This window comes from Zonotrichia leucophrys, chromosome 1, assembly GCF_028769735.1.
Source record: "Zonotrichia leucophrys gambelii isolate GWCS_2022_RI chromosome 1, RI_Zleu_2.0, whole genome shotgun sequence".
In the NCBI taxonomy this organism is placed as follows: domain Eukaryota; kingdom Metazoa; phylum Chordata; class Aves; order Passeriformes; family Passerellidae; genus Zonotrichia; species Zonotrichia leucophrys.
Window position 1 is genome coordinate 42,242,116 of NC_088169.1, and position 22,435 is coordinate 42,264,550.

The window sequence follows — 22,435 nt, forward strand, 5'->3', positions numbered from 1 at the left end:
AGCCTATCTTGAGGTATTATGGCTTTCCTAGTTTAAAAGAGCACTTAATTTTCTTCTCCAATTCCTCTTTGCATCTCTTTTTTAGACCACCATGAACAACATCTCCAGCCTACACGACATCCAGACCCATAAAAAGCATTTTAATGTTACCAAACTCCAGTATTCTCTTTGATTTGGTCATTATTCCCTTAAACCACGCTATGCTTTCATGTCTCATGTACTCTGTGCATAACATTTATCCATCTGCAAATCTGAATCTTTTATTCAGGCTCTTACCTTAGAATTTCTTGATTACTGCAGCATTCCTTTCTCTGACCTTGAATAATGCAGTCTTAGGCTGCTTGCAAGCAGCAAGTGTGCTTTTGCACATCTTTCCCCTACAAAAAGCAGCCCATGCCTCCAATCATCCTACAGTAAAAATCTCCATTACCCTTTGTTAAAGATGCACTCTTTGTCCCCTGCTGTTCTTTGTCCTCAAGAAGCTCTCCTTGTAGGCTTTTGCAAAGCTACATTTTTTCCTGCTTCGAATTTCTGTCAAAAATTATCAGTGCATTTTACAGCTGCCAGGCTGAAAAAAGGTTGACATTATTTCTCTATGCTGGCATGGCCCCCTGAGAAAATAGTGCATCACATCGTCCCTCTTCTCTCTTGTCTGTTTTTCCTACTATCTTTGCTTCATATTTAGGCTGCAAGGGATTTGGGGCAGATCTATCATTTGTTTACGTTCTTTATAAGGATATGATCTATTTTGTAATTAGTTTGCATACCAGGCTGTCCTACTGATGTTTGTGGGAGTCCTTGTGTGCTCGTGTGCTCAGACAATAAGTAATGATAGCACAGTCTAGCCTACTAAAGACAAACTTTCATGATGCCTGGTACCAAATATAGTTTGAGAGAATTTCACATCACTCTCACTTGTGCATGCCCAATTCTCTACCAGCACTGAAGTCTGGCATTGATGACAGCATTGCTCATATTGGTCTGGAAAAACAAATATCTCTGGAAAAAAAAGGTGAAAGTAAGTGAGATGAAAGGACTTTCTCTGTTGAAGTCATGGTGAAGGGAAAATAAGCTCTGCATTGCTTCTGGAGGCTCACAAGACAACCACACTGAGCTGCACCAAGGAAGGGCTCAGTCTCAGTGTGATGGGTCCTCACTTTGCAAGATGAGACTCACTTGCCACCAGTGGCCTTTGAAGGTTTACATGACAATAATCCTGGAGGTATGTGAACATCGAAGAATCAAACATGATTGCCAAAATACCCAGCCTCAAGCTGCCTATCCTGCTGTTTCACTGGCACCATGATGAGAAATAACATTGCTGTGGGGATCCCATCCAGACTCCTGCAGTCAGATTTACTGTGGTGAGAACACAGAGCTACCTCCCCCAGTATGGAAGACTGCAGGCCATGGTGTTATGAATCACTAAAGACAGAATAGGAAATAATTCTGCAGAGCTGCCTGGAGGCAGTAGGATGGAGACCTTGGCAGGCAGGGATGCTTTGGACTGCAAAGGAACAGCATCTCCATCTGTCACACGTCTCTACCAATGAAAGGGCTGCTGTAGATAAATTACTCAGCCTAATAGTAAATCAGCAATTTCAAGGTGCAGTTGATTAAAAAAGCAAGAATGTAAGGATTGAACTACTGGCTCAGACAGGATGATTGTCTTGCTCTGTATCCTGTCCATGACAATGGCCATAGCTGTTAGCAGCTACAAGTGATCTGAAATTGATAAATATTCATGTGGATTGATTTCCTTGTTTATGAAGGGTTAGCAGCCCTTTATTGCAAGCTGTCCATGAGAAGCTAAGGATAGCTCTGAAGGGCAGCTCACAGGCTTTCTTTGACTGATTTCTTTCTGATTTCATTTTGTCTTACCATCAATAATAAGGGAAGAATGTGCTGACTTAAAGCAATTAGAGAGTGCTCTAGTGTGTGCATTTCATGGAGGTTTGTATTTTGCACTGTGACTAGTGTGCATCTCATGTCCTTCTCAGGATTGTCTAACTTTACATGGGGCAGCCCATTCAATGATTTTGTCAAACTGCTACACACCATGCTTTATCTGTCCAGGATCTGGTGACCCCCAAAGCATTCCTGGCAAGTGTACCTCACTTAGGTGTGTAAGGGACACATACTTGGTGTAGGTCACAAGAAATCCATGGTCTTAGCACTGCCTAACAGTTAGCTGGATGCTTAAATTCCCTTGGCATTTAGGACATAATAGCAAAAGAGTTAGAAAGGCTGAAAATGATTCTTTACGTTTACACAAATCTTGTGTATTCAAATGCAAGTGTCTGGGCATAAGCAGAGTCCCCCTCTCACCAGATCTAGCCACCACCACATCTAGTCACAGCTAGTCAGGAGTTTATTCATCAGTGGAGCAGGGACAGCTGTTGGAGTCCCATGAGCCTTTGGCCAAATGACTAGTTCATTATGTTTCATCTGCTGGGATTTCCTTGCATAAACATAGACAGCTGGTGCCATTTGAATGCTCTTAGTTATTCCTCCTCTTCTTGTCACTAGCTCTGAAAGGTGAGCTCTGAAAGGTGAGGCTTTCTGGATCATATCTGCAGGCTTTAGGGGGAGGTCCTGGACATCTGGGGCATCTAAAGTTATAGTGTGTGTCTTTCTTAAGGCAGCTGAATGGAGTATTGAATGCCACTTTAGCCACTAGGATGTGGGCTGCTTGGTGTCATGCTGCCACTCCAGTAGGGTTTGAATATCCACTAGGTCCAGGGTCTAATTTCCCAACTCCATGAAGGTGCCATGACTACTTAGACCATCTTACATAGCAGTAGGTAAGTGTGTTCAGGCAGTGGAACTGCCTCTGCCTCTTTGAGTACACTGACAGGATTCTGGGGGTCTTTTCAGGCATGTTAACATTGGTGCTTTTAGAAATGTTCAAGCAGTTTTAGCCCGGGCTCTGGTCCAGAGGGGAGGCAGTGTCCTGTGTCACACTCATCCCAGACAGCCCAAAGAATCTCCAGTGGTACTACAACTGCTTGGGCAGCATACCCCTTATTGTCTCACCCATACTGAAGTATCTGAATTTACACGTTTGAATGTGTAGCTGGATTCTGCCCTCATTACTGAACTAGTTCTCCTGCTTCTTTGCAGGGGGAGAGGAAAGACAGAAAAGCCTCTGTTGAATGAAATAGCTTCAAATAGCTTTCCTTTCTTTAAAGGACTGATGCAGATATGAGAACAGGCAGCCCAAGGTGTTTTGTGAGTGGCAGCCTCGGAGAGGCAGCCCAACACATGTTCTGACAAAAACATTTTGATGTGTGTGGGGTAGGGTTAAGTCACACCGAATAGGAAGCCATGTCTTGGGACCATGATTTGACAGAAGATTTGTTGCTGGCTGGGCAAAGTTGTTGAACACAGCTGCTTTTGCTGCAGTTCCGTAAGTTGAGACACCCTTGTGAATTTTAAGCTTTGCTGCTGCTTCTGCTCTCCTTAATGATCTCTTTGTAGGCTTGGCCATTACAGGAACTGTATGCCCATTATAAATGAAGAGAAGTGCCAACCTGAATCAGTGTCTGTTCTTTCCATCCTCCTTGCAAAGCAAAAAAAGAAAAAAAAAAGAGAAGCAAGGTTTCTTAGCCCTCTGAGTATAGAGAAGCTGAACAATACTGTTTGTTTTGTGGTGTTTGCTCCTTGCTCAGCTATGTCAGGATTTTAGTGTAATTTATGTTGTTTTCTAAAATATTAATGCTTTCTGTTCCTCTTAGCCTTTCCACAGTTCTTGCTTGTCTCAGCAGACGCAGCAGAGATGTCTTTTGGCACATCATAGCCAAGTACCACAAAGCCTATTTAAAACCACTTCTCTTTTCCCCCTCTTTTATTTTTTTTAATAACCTGTTAATGTTCCATGGTGTCTGCTTCCTTTTCAAGTCTAAAAATTATTGATGAATCAATCACATATATAAAGCATGTAGAGTTGACACCCCACCCCCCCAAATAAAATAAAAAAAAAAAAAAGAAAGGAGGACTCCTCTGATTTTTAAAAAGAATCTGTCTTTAAGGGCAACATTCTCCATACTTTGCTGCCACAGCAGCTGCTTACAGTACAACTGGGGCATGCCACCTAGGCAGTGCTGGAGTTATTCCAGGTGCACAGAATTGTAGGCAATAGAACACAAAATACAGCACAGGCTTACTCAGGCTGGGCTGGGTTTAGTCAGTCACATCTGGTCCAGAAAGATAAGTGCAGTGGAAAATTGGCTTGTTTGGCTAACTAGTTCACCTCATCTGATTCTGTTTGCTCAGGAGGTAATCCCCAAAGGATATTTTCAGTTTGGTTTTTCCCCTCCATCTTGGAGAAAAGCTTAAGCAGACACAAGGAGAGGGAGAAAATCCTCACTGTCAGTTTTTTTGAAGATACAATAATAAATTAGAGCATCAATTAAGAATAAGCAGTTTTCACACTTAGTGAGAAGTGGTTTATTCCCCCTTTCATTAGTGGTGCTAAACAGTCATCTGTGCCTTCATCCAGCTAAAGAACACTCATCTCATTGTTGCTGCAAGCTTTGCTGGACAGCAGTGAGCAACTTCCTCAGGGCAAATACTGATCTGGTGAGTCTTCCCACTGAATTTCACCAGAAATTACAAGCTCTCTGCCACAGAAGTAGACACTCCCACATGTGTGGCAGGAGAAGAAGAGAATGTCAGGACAGGTGAGAATTTATCCTGTGTTTGCTTTGGTGACATACCTTGTAGTTTTTAGCTAGATATGGAAAATTATAGTGTTAATTTTTCCTTTTATTCCTTACCTTTCTCTATGTTTTCCTGTTTGTTTTATTTTTCTGTCTCATATATAATTCTATTTCTTCTTCAGTTTGGAGGAGTGATAGGTTCTTTGTGGAAAGGAATGCAGGTCTCATCTATTCCATGGATTACAGCTTTTCAGAGCTGAGACATATTAATAATTCTATAGCCCTGGTGAGCATGTGCACCAGGACGATAGTGCATGAGCACAATCTCTCAGATGCTTTGGTTGATATGAGCTGGCTGAGTTGGCTGGAGCAATTCAAGGTTATTCTCCTGAACATCAGAAGGTTCTGGATTTGGTTGCCATTCTTACTTCAGTAAAAGTCATCTATTCAAAGATTAATACTTGGTTTAAGTCCTAAAGCCTGATTTTCCATAATTCTTGGGAAAATCTATTGATTCTGAAGAATACCTATTAGTGAAGTTGCCATCAGCTGTTGTTAAGAGTTTAATTGCATGTAGGGAGGGAGGTAAATTTTCAAAGTTTGATCTTAATGTTGTTTTTTAGATCCTAAATAGCTTTCAGAAATCTGTCTCTGCACATCTGATAGAAGATGTTAATTCTTTAAACAAAAAAATTATGTTCATGTTTTTTTGTGAATACAAATATGCTGGACAAATCCTGCTGGGCATCTCTCTAAAAGGCACTCTGTCTGAAGTAGCTATTATTATTACCTTTAATATGGATTTTTCAAAAAAAAGAGATTCATCCATCTAATAAATATTTTCCCATTTCCACAGCACTAGTTTCTACGTGATGTGACCTGATTAAAACCATTATTTGTACAGGATCAGCAATGAGCCAAGAGCACCCTTCCAGAACACCAAATGGATGGCTCTGTTACGCCATGATTACTTGTGAATTGGCGACCTTCAGCTGGTGACCTGGTGTCACTGTAAATTAATCATGGCAGCAAAGTGATATTTAGGGAGTGTAATAACCACAAATGACCTTGGTGTAATGCCTCTCTGAGGAGAAAGCCAAGCTCTCATTCTCTGTGATCTCAGGTTTGTAACTCTTTTCCCCTGTAAAAGCAGCATCAAAAGGTGATGTGTAAAGTGAAGCATAAGGCATAATGTCTATCTGGCAATTCAAAGTTTCTAATTCTTTATTCTAAAACAGGATTCGATTAAAACCCCAGCAATAATTTCCTTTCCCAATGGTAGCCAACACCATGTTGTCTTCTTACTTACAGCCTTAATGTCTAGGAAGACAGGAGGTGGCTAAGTTTCCTTTTTTTTTTACAGGTTTCAGGTTTTTGTCATATTCTCTGGAATTCAACATGCAGCTCATCATATAGCACAGGGGTGCTTGTGACAGCTGACACAGTGAACACAGACACACACACACACACACACACATATATATATATATATATGAATACTGGCCAGATTTTGCTATGCTTGTTCTTGTGAGCTAGTATTTGATATCAGATACTAATCAGTCTGATCAAGGAAACTTTTTTTTTTTTCTGCTGCAGTAAAAGTATTTGTCCACTGGCCAAGAGATGATTTTGCATTTAGAGTTATTTATTTTCAGTATTGTTTTTAATACTATTTCATATCCAGCCATGGCATTCTGTGGTGTTTCTCTGATTTATTACTATTGCCTCCACCTGAAGCATTTATTGAATTCTGTTACTAGAGACTATGACTATACATTTCCTTTGAGAATGGATATTAAACAGAAACTGGGCAGAGGAGCAGTGACTGGACTTGCTGAAATGGTATCTTTTGAAGCTGTCACTCTACATCCAGTGAAACATCTGTGTTCAATTACCAAGGAGATTATTAACAGAGGACTGCTCTTCTCTCTCCAGAACATTAATCTCAGAAGGCATAGGGAAGAAACCCAGGCTTCTCATAAGATAAATTCTGCAAAAGAAGGGTGAAAAACTGCATGCATAAAATGTACCTCCTTAACTCCCAACAAACGTGGAAGCTGTGCCAAACCCTTCAGTGCAGGAGCAGAAGAGAGCTGCCAAGTACTTGCCAGATGTGGTACAGACACTAGGTTAAGCATGGAAACCAGGAGGAATAGATAGATATTAAGGGATTTGGCTGCTCTTTTGTAGAAAGAGTAGCATATATCTCTTACTGATGCATGCACCCTGATGTGGCTCATGGCATTTTGCTGGCACGCCTTGAAACTCTGCTTAACTGCTGGCAGTGCACAGGCCTGAGCTCATGTCTTTCAAAGCTCATAACAAGAAGGGATAAAATAGAAAAAGAGAAACCAGGCATTTTTGTTTCTCTTTTCACACTGTTCCTTTATGATGAGTCCTGTAATAGCCAGACACTCCTCCTAGCATTTCTCTGAATCCCCATGGGCTTTCTCTGGATCTAGGACTTAGCAACTAAGCAGTAGCTCATGCTTTTGGACAGATTTGTTCACATGCATCCATAAGTGGATTCAAAGAGCTAGCAGTGTCCCAAACAAACCCCTCCTCCTGTCTGCAAAATGAATTCCTTTGAAGGCCATGTAGTAAGGCAAGGAAAAAATGGTGTGCATTCAGTGTGAAACATCCTCCTGTAAACTGTGCTCCTTATCAAAATGATCAGATGATGAGATGAAGTGGGTGCAATCTATTTATGCATCTGTCCATCCATACATCTGTCTAAAATGACACTGAGCACGTTTCTTTTTTCCTATGTTTTCTTACTTTCACCGTTTTTATATTTTACATGCTTGTCCATTTTTTTAATTGTTTGTTTAATTGATAGGTTGTTTTTTCTTTTTTGCTAATTTTTATATTCTGTCTTCATATGTATCTTCAGGCAAAAGGAAAATAAAGATTCCAGTCCCTGAGTGCCAGAATGTGCCACTTCTCTCGAGATTCAGCTGTCACCAGACACTCAAACCTCTCCACTCCCCATGTCTACCCAAAAGCACAGGATACTGCTGCACACCTGAAACCATGCCCCTGGCATGGTCCCTGAGCCAATTCCTCCCCCTCTCAGCAGGGATAATCACATCCTCTTCTCTGTCAGCTGATGAATCCACACTGGGACTTTTGGAGACACCTGCTCATCTGCTGGCTCCTGCTCTGCTGCAGCCAGGGCCAAGTAAACTTCAAAATTAAAACTCACAGAATACTCATCACAAACATGGGCAGATGATCACAGTTACCTCTGAAGAAGTAACATAAGGTCAAATCTTCTACACAAGATAAGTAGGAGTGCTACATTTATTCTCTGGCGGTGATTTTTCATTTTTTGCCTCCCCCCCAGTAAATAGCCCTAAGCTTTGCCAGCCAATAGCAAGCAGAGCTGAAATTCCAATTTCTATTTCATCCCAGTATGGTATCCCGAGAGTGCAATTTCTTCACAAGCTGTCAGTCCCAACACAGGGATGCTAAATGGACCTAAAGAGGTCTTTGAAATCTCAGTATAAATTATCCTTCTGGAGCTGAACCAATGCACATTCTCTGCCTTCACATGCTGACCCTCTGTGCACATTTACCCAGACTCACACTCTGGCTTTAATGGCATTTTGACAATAAGTAATCTTGGCTACAAGGAGCGTGTGGACAGTGACTTATTCTCCCCATTTCTGTTTCGCCCTCATAGGCAGTTTTGTGAAAGTCCCCCAGTTTCATGAATGCTTCAGGCCAGGTGGGGATCTGGGCTGGGTGGGGTGGAGAGGGGTCCCCCTCACCTCGCCTTGGTGTGGCCATTCCAGCAGTCCTCCTCGACGGACGGACCCGCTGTCACCCGCTCATCCTTGCAGATTGTGTAGGGCAGGGTTGACCAGAACTTTTTAGAGAGCTTTAGCTTTTCTTTAATGTCTGTTACCTGATTAAGAGACAACGAGAGGGAAAACAGATTAAAAAACATCAGCCACGCTAATTATAATGTTAAACAATACATTGTATGAATTTGTAATGGTGATGATGGTGAAGGTTAAAAAAGCTAAAGGTGCTAAAACTTAATTTCCTTGTGTTTAAAAACAAGACACCCAGCATTTGAGTTCAGAACATACAAACAATCGAAGTCACCTTTTTCCACTGGCAAGACATTAATAAAAGCATGTTGCATCTTGTGCTTCCTAGTTTCCATTTATCTAAGGTTTTCTAAATATACACCTTTTTAAGAATTAATATGCCTCACAGTCTGCTGAATGTGAATTCAGTTAAATAGTGTACATCAGATAAACCCACCAGCTTGGTCACGTCTTAGAAAAATATTATATAGGCAGCTACATGTGCAGGTTCTAAAAAATGGTGCAGTGCTGAGCTGATGTTGAACTGATTTAAGATACATGGACTGAATACATTGCAGTACATTTGGATCTCAGTTACAGTGAGAAGTCATGCAGAGGCTATATTCATCCTTGCTATTATGTGTAGCTAAATATCTGTAGCTGAATACAGAATCCACATGCAAGAAATGTTGGGACAGTATTGAAACAGTTTCTTTACCTTATGAATTCCTTGAACAATAATTTAATTTGGCATGATTCAGGTGGCAAGCAGGAACAAACTGATTTTCCAGCATCAACTTAATAAATAAATGCTCTGACTAAAATTTTATCCGCTCTTGTTTTGTGTATGGTATACTAGAGTGGGGAAATCGACAAGAATAGATAGCAAAAACAACAAAGGACAGACTACAAAGGATGAATGCCGCCACTATGGGTCTTATGGAAACAGATGCATTTCACATTAAGTTGTAATAGGATTTAGGGGAGCTTGTAGAATAGCTTTTAAAGGAAATCACTAAGCTTTGTTCTTTAAAAAACCAAGAAATAAAAGCTCTCCATTCCTCCATTCAGTTTTGAGATTGTCTTTTAGCTTGTTGAGGTACAATATTGTACTCGGCTATTTATCTCTTTTATCTTTTTTTCTCAGGACATGATAGCTCTCCTCACAAATGGCCTATGCTGCTGTGCCATGCTTAAACTCTGCAGAATGTCACTTTATAAGTCAGGAGATAGACACAGCTGAGGATGTTATTTCAGAAGCACTGTTTGAATTTTCATCCACAAAAGATAAGTAGGACAGTATTTTTCTGTATGGGTTGTTGACAGTGTTTCTTGCCATGACAGACACCTTATAAATCTCCTCCACACCCCTTGCCAAGCCCTAGTTGCTTTGTTTTCACATGAGATACTAGTGGCATTTGCAAGCCTTTAAAGTCTCAATAGGGGAGCCCTGTCAAGCCAAAAAATAAATTCGAGTTTACAGGCTGTGAGCAAGGCTTTGGCAGAAGTGGAGATGGTCTCAGGGTGCCTGCCCTTTCTGATATCTTTGGTCCATAGGACCAGGGTTTTTGGGGAGACAGCAATCCCTCTTCTTCCCTTTCTGCCCATGCTGAGGGTAAAAACCCCTAGGTCCCTACTGGGACAGTTAACCAGCACAATCAACTCAGTTAAACTGCCCATTGTTCATGGTGTGCAAATTCCTGCTAGGACACAGTGAGAATAGAGGAATTTTAAAGGAAGTATAAGGAATAAAGATTATAGCGTGGAAGATCCATTAATATGAGTTTGCTAAACATGAAAGTCAAAGGGATAGATTTTCTTATTATTGCTTGTGCCTGGCTGACTATTTACATGAGTAATCTGATTGATATTGGTTGTGAGTAATTACCTTTCAGAGCAGTAACTTCATTGCTTGCTGGAAGTTATGTAAAGCTATTCAAAACTCATGTGCTCGGAGTTACATCCAGATTTTGCCCATATTCAATTAGAGCTGGTGCTCTAGGACTTTCAGATTTCTGCTTTCAACAAGTGATTCAACACCTATTGGAAAGTGATTTTCCCCCTGACCCTTGTAAGGGCCGTAATTTGGATTAGAAGCCCTTCATTTTCATGAAACCCATTAAAAGGATGGAGAGAGATTCTCACAGCTCACATGCTGCACATGCTCTCCAGATATTCCCTGAAAATCAAAATGAGGACTCCCATTCCCCAGTCTCTTCTGAAGATATTAAATGGTGTCTGCATGCTCTATATTAGATAACAAATCATTAAACTTCCTAATGGATTTTCTTTTTAATTTGTATTAAGGAGGTACACCTGATAAAGCAAGATGGTCTTACTTTACTCAGGATCATTGGTAAATGACAATTAATTAAATCTCAGAGGCATCCTTCTGAGGTGTTATTCCCATTTTAGAGCCTGGGGGGAAGCAGACACATGACTCACAAAAAGCAGCAATAGTAAAAATTACTACAGCTTAGGGAAATGTTACCATTTACAGCCTCTCAAGATGCCTTCAATTCAGGTGCATTTTAAAATTTTTTTATGTCCTTCAGATGTTTCCCTTCACAGCTATCTCCCACCTCATACCTTCCTATTGCTTTATTTCACCATGCAGCTTGACACAGCTTGTGTGGACTCAGTCTCTGGAGTCTTGTCCTTTCCTGCTATCTGACCAGACCTCTGTTAATCCTCAGTTTTTAGCACTGGAGTTTGCACATCTGTCTAACTGGTTCCTCGAACCTCATCCTGAAACTTTCTGGAAGTGCAGTGTGGTGTCTGATGGCTTTGCTGAAGGAATTCTGAACATTGATTGATTCGCTTCCTCTTTTAGGGAGTAGCCTGATGGCCTGGTATTAATCTGTGAGATGAATATTTGGGCAGGCAATGACCTTGGAGTACCGTAACGTAACTTTAAATGCAGAATAGAATTAAGAGATGAAATGCCTGCCATGACATGTTAAACTTTTGCCTGTGGATTTCAGAGGTTTCAGTTCTGGGATCTTGTCAAGCATGACCACAGAAATTCTCTTTTTAGTCCCCATGGTTACACATATTCCTCTGCACATTGTTTGGATCGCCACCAGCATTTAAAAACTATGCAACAGATGTACAGACCCTAGAAAATGAGATAGAAACCACTAAAGACTCAGTTAGCATTGCTTGCTTGTGATTTATGAAGTCAGACTACTGTATTCCCTGGTGACCTGTGGCCTTGTAAATGATTCCTTGGTATTTCCTATTCTTTGAATTAAAGATTAACTTTCAAGCTTGGTTAGACTTCTGTGGAAACATTTAAATATGAGACACATGCAGTTTTGATATTTTACATATTTTCTTTCCACTTGCTCTAGCAGAGATTTATAGGGATTAAGTCAGCTGGATATCTTTGGCTGTAGCTAGCCTGATTTTCCCTAGTTATCTTCCTGACATAGCCCTGATATATATTATATTGAAATACCCTTTTTTCAGCTACTTTGGAGGTATGAAACTTGTTCTGAATCACAATACTTCCTCATAAGAAAAAAAGATACAGCAAGAAACATGCAAAAAGTTAAATTTTTAATTTATTCAGAACATAAGAAAATGGATATTAAAATACCTTTGTCTTGATCTATAATTGCTAACAGAAAAAAGGCATTAATGTTAAGTGAGAAAAGTTAAGTATTTGCATAATTTTCAAGGAGGAACTCATATCCAGAGTTACAGGAATGGTCTAGCTATACACCTTACACTGAGAAATGCAGTTTATTTCATATTTCTGCCACTGACTTATGCAACCAAGTCAGTCACGTATGTTATGTAATTCCTTAGCAGAACTTGGAAAGGCACCCATGAGCTCAGTTGCAGGCCTATCAGCATGGGCTCAGCTATAAGGTAAATAAAGCTGACCCATGTTTCTTCTTTACTCACCTTGCATGCCAGAGTCATGAAGTGAGCTAAAAGCAAGCCGTCACTTTAGTAGGAATCAGACCCTACACTCCTTGCTTTGTTTCAGGGCATTTGGATAAAATGAAGATTCAAAGTAAGCTTTGAATATACCATGTAAAAATAAAAGTGTGCTGAATATCAGTTTCATAAGGCATGAAAGGTTGCAGAAAGACCCTTGCTTGTGAATGAGGCAGACAATTGCCAATGGAATTACTTTGGCTTAATTTCTGATGGAAGAGTGCTTCTTTGGCAGTGTGATAAAGTATGCTCAAAAGCCACTGGGGACAAAAAACAAATTTTAAATGTGGAGTCCCTAAAATAATTTTTAAAAAGTAAATTCTTTTGTTTTCTTTTCATCCTGCTCTGCTAAATCTTCCCCTGTCAAGACCATCTCATATTCTTTCCACATTTATCATCCCCACCCATATAATTCCTACTTTCAAAGATAAAGGACTATCAGAAGATGCTAAAATCGTGTTCAAAGATGGTGAAATGCACACAAACCTGATATAGGTTCAATGCAATAAATGAAATAAAATAATATGGAGTCTTTATGTTAAGAAGAAATGTTTCCCATTAACCTCTCTTTCTTCTTCCTGATGGTTTTGAATTGCATTTTTTCCCTGTTTATTCTGCAATTAGGAAAGATTTTCTTTTTGAAGAGAAAGCAGAATATTCAGCCTGCCTTTCTGTCAACACCTTCTCCCTGTGGATGCTCAGAGACGTCTTGATGCAACATCCATTGTGAATTAAACCTTTATGACCTGGAAAAATGTACCAATGTTTCTGGTTGTTCCCTGGAAGTTGCCTCTCTGGAGTACCAGAGTGCCACCCCAGATGTTGTCTGTGGGTTGTATGTGGCAGCAAAGACACTTGGCAGATTTTTTGAGTGGCTGCTTGGGATGAGGTGCTGTAATTTCAGGGGTTTCAGGCCGTGTATGTAAAGTATATTCTAACAGTGTGTCACACTGGCAGAACAGCTACAGACAGCAAGTGGAAAGAGGTCTGACATTTTGTTTCAGAAAACAGACATGAAAGCAGCCATCGTGAGCCATGTTTGTGTCTGTTCAGTCTCTTTAGTCACAGACTCCTTTGCCCTTTCATTCACAGGCAGCATTTAACTAATGCCACTTCTTCATGCTGCATTATTTTCCAGTGAAAAACCAGACAAGCTTTTTGTTTGCCTGCTGCTTGCTTTGCCCTAGAAGTGTCTAAGACACCCAGCCACACACTCAGCACCCTTGCAGTTTTTATTAAAAATAATGTAGAGCTTGTATAATGGTGGGCAGCTGGATAATGGATTTGTGGATATGGTGCTTGAGTACCTGAGCTGCATGTGGAATTGTGAGAGGCATGCCCTTCATCATGGGCATGGCCAGGTAGGAAGAACAAACAGTTCACCACCATTTGATTTGTGTTCTGCCATCCAGCAGAAAACTGCGCCAGACTTTCATACATCGATTTATGTCCATTAGGGATTTAACCTGAAAGCATTTTGACTAACAGCCAACAATTTGTTTAAAAAGACTAGGCCAGCAAGCACATATTATATACTGTTTCTAACCAAGTTGTTATGTTTATATGTCTGCTGCACCTGTGTCCCACAGTCAGGGCAAGGATCACATGTCATAAGCAGTATAGTATAGGACAGCTGGGTATTTTAACGGACACAATTTTTATTGAAAAATATGCTTAATGAAAAGCAGTTAACTAAGATTTAGGGACTGTCCCCCAAGAAAGATGTGTCTCCTGTGTGTCTTTTGTTACTTCTCTCATCTTCCTATAGATATCTTGGAGGCACTAGCCATTTATGCATAAGCAACTGAACTGGGCTCCCTCTATCTCACCCAGCTATTTAGCTAAAGAGGATCTCTCTCAGATATTTTACTAAAGGAACCTTCATTTCTCCACTGATTAGATATAGAGAGATTAGGCACATAGTTTTGTTTAGAATGGCTCGTTAGGTGCCCCAAATTTCAATGCACACTAGGTACCTCAATGAGGGTAACTTGCTTTGATTATAAAACAAGCGAGGCAGAACTTTATTTGCTCTATATAAGCTCTATAAAAAATTTTTCTTTTCATACATTATACATTTCCATACTTTCTCACACAAAATAAATTTAAATGCCAAGCAGTTGCCAAACCACCATGCACTTGACAGCGGATTACTTCCAGCTTTTTAAAAAGTGAGGCATGTGTGCCACATGGACTCAGCAGGATCTGAGCATCGCGCAGCCCCAGCTGCCAGGGAGCACCCTGGGTTTGGGGGGCCCTCGAGATGGCAGTGTTGCTCAGTGTTGACGCTGCTGCCAGCCCCCCTCAGCACACCCGCTGTGTTTCCCAGAGAATAAGACCGTAGATTGTTCCGCTGAATATAAAACTGACAACCCTGTTATTTTAAACTCGAAAGTGACAGGCTGTTATTTTAATGAGGTCTGCCAGTGCCAAGGTTAACCAAAGCTTTATTTTCCCTACAAAACATTAAGGCTGCGGTTCTAAAAAGGGGGCTGTGAAATTTTATGGTTATTGATACTTTCTCAGGGCAGAGAAGTTCTGAAAATTTCACCCAGGTCTTCTTGCTCAACAAATGCTTTTTGTTTTCCATCATTTTTTTCCCCCCTGACTTTGTGACTTGAAATGGTCCAGAGCTTTACCAATAACTGCCTGCTCATGATTCATGCTTCTGAATCTGCAGAAAAGCAGATGACAGCTCTTCTAATCAAGAACTAATGCAGAATCCCAGTTATGAAGCACAAATGGGCGCCTGGGTAATTTGTGAAATAAAACAAATGAGCCAGGTGACTTTACAAAGCAAGACTTTTCTCATCAGAGCATTTTAAAGTAAAATGAAAGGAGTTTTTGCTGTCATTTTCTCTGAGAGCTATCACCTCTCTGACAAAAAAAAAAGTTAAGGCCTTTATTAACAGTAAAGAAAGGCTATTAACCTTACCGAATTCTCAGAAATAACACACATATAAGTTCAGAGAGTTAGGGTGCATTCAGCTTCCACACTAATACTCCTATACTTATGTATCTACATTCATGTCACAATCCCCAGAAACCAAACACAGACTCACTGAAGTTTCTAGTGCCATTTGAGACACCTGCAGGAATCTGGGCAAGTCTCCTGCAACTTGTGATTTATATGTGACTGCCCAGAGTGCTGTCGTGGATGACCTAGCTGAATTTTATTTCATTGAGCTTTGACCTGAAACAGGCATTTTAAAACAATCCAGGTTGCCTACTGCATGTTTTTCAGGAAAATAATTTGCAGGTCTGAATGAGAGCTGACATTATCTAGCGGAGGTCTCCTTGCCATCTGTGGCCCAGAAATGCTGGTGTCACATCTCAGCTTTGCTGGCTCCAGGTGCCATTGCTCATGTAGGGGCTGGACAGTCACTGCTCAGAGCTGACAGCCTGGTGCTCCAAAAAAGTACAAGCAAACAGGCATGTGCCTTTGGCATTGCTGCCTTTCTGTGTCTTAACCCTCACCTGGGGATCCTACCTTCAGCCTGCAGAGAGAGCAACGTTGTCTCACATCATCAAATGGACCTTTCTATTTTAATAAAGCACTGACATTTTTGCTTACAGGCAGGTAGATCTGACACAAAACTCCTGCCGCATTCAACATTCATTTTGGCTGGGGAGAGGTGAAGAGCAGAAGTCTGTCCAATGGTGGAGCAACCTGGCCCAAATGTCCTTTCCATAAATGTGTCCTCCTTTCCATAAATTCCACTTAAATCCCTTTCCATAATTTCCATTTAAACTCTAAACTTTGATTCTCAGTAAATAAAAATATTGCTTTTGGAAGGTAGAAGGTACTGGAAGCATCAGTACCCTGAAATGGAAATCTGTAGGACCTGAAGCAGCTTTCTTCTTCCCTGCAATACCTAGGAGCAGCACTAAAAAGCTGGTCTATAAATCTGATTCGAGCAAATCCAAAGCACTCGGAGGAATCAGCTTTTTATTGCAGATAAGTATTAAAGTAGCAACAGAAATATGTTGGAATCTTAAAGATAAAATGCCAGAAGCTTTTCTGTGGCAAGGCTAAGCCGTTAAGCACTGATTCTTTCTGAACAGTCCTTCATCTCTCCAAGCAAAAATGTTAATAACTAATGTAAACAATTACTAATAGAGTATTTCAAGCTTACATAGACTTTCGTTTGTACTGGAAATGTTCATCTGGTACCTGAAGTGTCTGTTTCTTCTCTTAAAATTCAAGAGTTTAAAAGGAACTGCATGTGTTACAGCAGAAAAATAGTTGAAGCCTCCTAAGAGCCGTGAGAAGTGTACAATTTCAAAGGGCAGCCAGAGCTGGGATGTATCCTTTCATAACAGAGCAAGGATAATTGTACTTCATACTTGAAGTAGCCTTATATTTAACTTCACTTCTTCTAGCAGTTACTTCTTGACACAGCTCCTTTGCTTTCCAAACTGAAGAAGTTCTCAGAGGACTCTCAGTGATTCAAAGCCAAACTTTTCAGGCCCTCTTATCCCAAGGTCCCACAGACCCAGCCTGAGGGAGAGCAGCTGAAGAGAGCAAGGCATTAGAACAGTAGAGTGCTCTTCTCCACATCATAATCTAGATTACTAATATTCCCATTATTATTGTTCTGTGAGAACACCCCAAACTTACAGCCAGCCGTATCATGCAAACTCCTGCTTCTTCCAACATCACAATTTATTTCATCCAAAATTAATGTCTCCTAGATTTCCCTCCCCTAATACTTCTGGTAGCAAGTCATTCTCTTCTGGAGCTGGAGTTTGGTTTCAATGGCCTGGATATTTTCCTTCTGGATTATTTTAATCCAAATACATACAAATCCATGTTATTACAAGTGATGAATATATACGGACAGGAAAAAAATAAAAGCCAGCACAGAAGCTTTGTGGTATTGCAATTGCTCATTGTAGTTTTGTATTTTTCTGTCAAATTTTCTTTCTAGACTCTCCAAGGAAAATGCCACAATTTTATTTTCAGAGTTGTTTCAGGGATGAGAAAGATATCAACAAATTGGTGTTAAGTCACACGCAATATAAATTGTTAAAACAGCTAAGTGAAAATCACAAAATATTGAGAATGAAAAAGGTAATGTTTTCAGAGACACAAAGTTATGTAAAAAGACATTTCTAGCAGGGCAAGTGGGCTCAGCAGGGAAGGTGCTTATCGGGAAAACAATCGGAGTCAGGGAGAGCCTGGTAGTGTCAATCTGCTGTGTCAATACACTAATGGCTGTCACTGCCTTCCCACTGAGCAGAGGAGCTGAGGTGGCCTTGCACTCCCTTGTCCTTTCACGACAGGGTTAAGTACCCCAATTACTGGATCCTCACAGCACAACTGCACACAGCTCCTCAGGGCTGCTAGGGACCCAGGCAGATGCAGACAGGAGATGGAGAGGTTGGGTGTGGGTCCAGCTGCTGCTGGTGTTCAAGAATCACTCCAAAAGAGGGACAAAATTTAAGTTCAGATTGAAGTATAGCAAAGTAATGGGGTGTTCTCATAAGATTTTATCCTAAAGCAGCAAAAATCTTATGAGACTAATCAATTCCCTGTTTTCTGCCACTGCTGGGTGCAAAGTCATGAATTTAGATACTCTTTCAAAACTGGTGCTCAATCTAATCCTGAATCAGGAAATGGACCCCTTCTTTGGTTCTCTTTGAAGCAGATATGTATTTCTGGAGTCCTCAGTCTGAGCCCTGTACTTGGTGAGCAGTATGAATTCAAGGTGCACAGCTCACCTCTGCCATAAATTCAATGCACTGCAAAAACCATTTGTGAAATCTAATCTGGACAATTTAAAGAGCAAACACTGATGGATAAGAATGAGCACAGTTTCCAGCACTTGAGGCATACTGTGTGAATTTGAATGAGCTCTCTGTCTCAAAGAGTTTTTATTCCAAATAGAAAAATGAAGAGAAGAAAAGGAAGACCCCATATAGATGAAAAATAATCATATACCAAGCAAATTACTTGAAATCAGAGAGTCACTGGATAAGCAAAACATTCCCCTACATCTCCAAGTACCTTCCTTACATTGAAAACTCTATTTTCCTTTCTTGAATTCCGCATCCGGTAAAAAGTCTCTCCACTTCTCCCAACACATCTACCTAACAGCAGCGATAATATAGCACAATTCAAGCTATATTGAAATCAATCAGGTAAACACAGCATGCAACTAGGCTTGGTGCTACTGCTTGAGTATCTGTTGTGGCTCTTGGGCAGGCTTCCCTGCCACCACGAGCATGCTGCTGGCATCTGGGAACTCTGTCACCACACTGCTGAGGGGGACACTTTCTGGATGCTGCCAAGGGAGGAGGCCAGAGTCAAGAAGAAGATGTGCATCTCTGTATGTAAACTTGATTTTGGTGGGTTTTTTTTCTCCTTTCCACATGTACAGACCTTCTTTCTGTGCTTGTACCTTCCCTTCCCTTTAGTGCATATACAAGAGGCCCCAGCATCACAGAGGCTGTAGGGGGAAGCCAGGCTGTGTGGTTCTGCCAGGACAAGGATGCTGTCACTGGGATATTTCCAAATACAAATGGAAAATGGGAATGCATCTGTTCTGCATCTTCTGCTGTGGGCTGTGAGGGCAGGGTGGGTGGTGAAAGGAAAGCTACAGGACTCAAAGCAATCAATTTGCAATGGATATCTAGTGAGTCACTTCACAAAGAGCAGTAAAATATTCTCGTCTCATTCTTCCCTGGAAACCCAGGCAATCCTGCCTGTTCTTCCCAGCTGTCTCTGAGAACAAACAGGTACAGCTGAGCTGCAGAGCTGCCTGGAGCTGGCAGGCAGCCTCCTGCCAGTTTCTGCTCCTGATGGAAGCAAGGAGTTGGACAGAAGATCGATGCTTGCTCCTCGCACACAGGAGCTTAAAAGCAGCCCAGCTCCTGTGCCAGCCCCCTCATGGTGGAGGCAGCTGTGCACTGGTTATTTCTTTGGCTTTTTTTTCAAAGTAACTATCCCACTTTTGTCTGCTGGCGCTTTTCAGCCACACCAGGTGTTTGGGGATCATGGTCAGGCGTCTGTCATAAAAATAATGACATTATAAAAGTAACAAGTGATGCAGTTTATTTGCCTCCAAAATCTAGAAACTTTGAAATCCATGTTCTGGGAAGTTTAGTAATAGTGACAAAACCTGGAAAACTGGATTTGTTTTACTATAAGAGTGAAGACTGCAGATTTTAAGAAAAGCAGTTTCAGAGGATTGGGAATTAAAAATCTAGAAAATTTGCAATTTTGTCTATAAAAAGAACTCTGGAGTTCTTCACAGTGTAGAAAAAACACAAAATAGAAAAAAAGAATTTACACCCTCACAAAGTGCAGTGTCATAAGGGAGCTAAAGATAATAATAGAAACATTCACATTTTCTGTCTATTTTAGTTATTTTCCAGTCAGGAGCTCTTCAGCAGACAGAAGAGATTACTCTCACTGAGTCAAAGCTACCATTGATACCGAATGCATAAAATATAGGCCACTGCCTGAAGATTTCCAAGATCCCATAAGGATTTTGAGCTTCACAAACTCTCACTTCTTATCCTCTTAATTGGAGTATTTCAAGAATGTCATTTGAAAAACTGGGATTTGGTGACTTGGAGTAGAAAAGGGTCAGGAAGATAGTGACACAATGTAGAAGGATCCTAGATACCCTCTGTAGGAGTTGATACCAGTATGTGAGGAAAGGCCAAACCTTGCCATCTCTGAACTACCTGTGAGAGTAGAGACACAAGCTTGACAGAAAAGAAATATGATTTTTGGCAAGGGAGAGGTGAAATTTCCCTTCTAAAATATTTTCCTCAAAGGGTTCAGAGCAGTTTGAGAAGTTAAACTATAAGGAAAAATTATGAGGATTCACCTAAAGTAAAAAACTCACTTAATTGTTTTAAGGCATCAAATCATTCCGTGGTGGGGATTATCTTATAATTTATAACACATTTTTGAGTCACTGCAAATTTATTTCAGTACTTCCTTGAAAATTTCCTGACAGTAATTTATGCAGGCCAAAGTCATGTTCTGTCAAATGTGTCTCAAACTATCATATATCATCTGTCCATCAAAGCCACATCTACCCTGTGTAGACACAGGGAATTTGAAAAAAAAAATAAGAAAAGGAAAAAATATAATAGAGGAACAGAAATATTTTATAATGAATAAGATAACACTTGGGATAAAAAAGGAAAGAAACAGATGAAAATGGGTTTCAGACAGACTGTTCCACTGCTATTCACTGCTCTTACATCTTTGCATACAAGAACAGCAATTTCCTTGAGGGGGCCTGGTGTTGTGGAGGAAAGGGAGCAAATGTACAATTGCTTTCAAATGTACAAATGCTCAGAGAGGAGTGGCTTGAAAAATTTAAAATCCCTGTAGAAAGAAACAGCCCAGCACCAGTTTTTCTTTATTTAATTGCTATGTACAATGGAATAAAGAACATGAAGCAAATGCGGTGTTCAGGGGAAAAAATAAAAGGGAAATTATACTTATTAGCATGCCTTTTATTCTGCACTGTTAACATCTTGCTGTTGTGTAAAAAGATTGCCACAAGGAAGAACAAGAAGCAGGAGAAGTACAGAATTCTAATTGAGTTTTCCATGCTAAACAAAATACCACGATGATTGCTCACTCATTTGGCATTCCTACTCTCCCTGAGTCAGCACTCTGGATGGCAACATCCATCTGTGCCTGACCTATGGGTCATTTGCCAGCAGAGCAAACAGTTGTTGACTGCCCTGCTCTAAATATCAAGCAAGCAATTTCTTTCTCTCTGGTTCACATCCTGAGCCACAAATGGGCACATAAGAGGAGGGCAAGTTATTCAGCAGCTATGAGAAGGAGCGATGAGGTTCAAATTTTTTTTTGTCACAGTGGTAATAACTTGCACTGGAATATAATGAAAAATTCATTACTTCTTATTTTACTGGGATAATTTTTTCCTTTCAATTTTTCAATTTTATCTCTATCTAATTTTCTTCTTCCTTTGTGCAGCACAGTATCTCCTTCTTCTGCTGTTTCAGTTGACTCTGTCTGTCCTGTGTGGTTGGGGTAACCAGGAGCTTGTGGTCTGGTGGACCAGCTCCCAGGGATGTGATAGCTCCAGCTTTGGTCTGTGAACACGTGGAGGGAGACATGAGTGAACCCCTGCAGGCATGAGAGGTGGCTTAAGAGGCTCTTCCTTGGCCCCACACTACAGACCTGCCAGTGTGAGCATAGCTAAAGGGCAGGAGATGTGTTGGGTTAGAGCATGTAGGGCTGTGCAATGTACACATGGGCTTCTGTTGGGCTGTTTTGCCAAGCATACCCATTTTTTAGGAGCAGCAGATCATTCCATATGAGTACACATTCATATACTCCCCTGTACTTAACTGCTACTTCATGCTGAAGTAATCTAAATCAGATACTACAGGAAAAACCATAATTCCATCCAGTCTTCATTCCCTGATTTCCTCTCCCAGAAACCAGGAATTACAAAAGTTTTGGGAGGTGTATATTTGGAGATGGTGCCAAGGCAGAGGTGTTAGATGCCCAGTGTGAGCATCCAGAGCAGATGGATGCTATTGTTTAGCCTTGTCCTGTGAAGGCTGTGTGAGGCAACTCACTTTTAGGTATGTCAAGTCAGCATGCAAGAGGTTAAAGCATATTAAAAAAGTTTCAAGAAACTTTCCCTAGAAACTGAAGTTGCCTGTAGTCATAGAGCAGATGTACTTCTTTGGAGCAGCTATAAATCCTTTGAGTACCCTAATAAATACACTGCACATTCATTGGAACAATGTGCCCAATGGATTTAAACTGCATCTTATCACTTTTTCCTGAAAATAATTATCACACCTATTAGAGGCTATATTTGGGATTTTTACCCTTATACATATATCTGCTTTCCTCTCTCTAGACAGATATTCTGCCATGAAGGATGTGTGCATTTGCAGCCTGATTTTCTCCCCAAAGAACAGAAATAACCCTATGACTATACACTGGGGCACTGCTTACAGTTAAATCAAGGTGCCCTTGAATATGGCTGGAAGCTA

At 40.7% G+C, this 22,435-nt stretch overlaps 1 protein-coding gene across 1 annotated transcript in view; it reads right to left on the reverse strand.

Moving 5' to 3' along the window:
- GPC6 (glypican 6) overlaps positions 1-22,435 on the reverse strand; it is a 726,811-nt gene that overhangs the window by 5,640 nt on the left and 698,736 nt on the right. Inside the window, exon 8 of the mRNA XM_064712773.1 lies at positions 8,435-8,571. Within this exon, the coding sequence (XP_064568843.1) occupies positions 8,435-8,571 (137 nt within the window). The remainder of the gene's footprint in view (positions 1-8,434; positions 8,572-22,435) is intronic.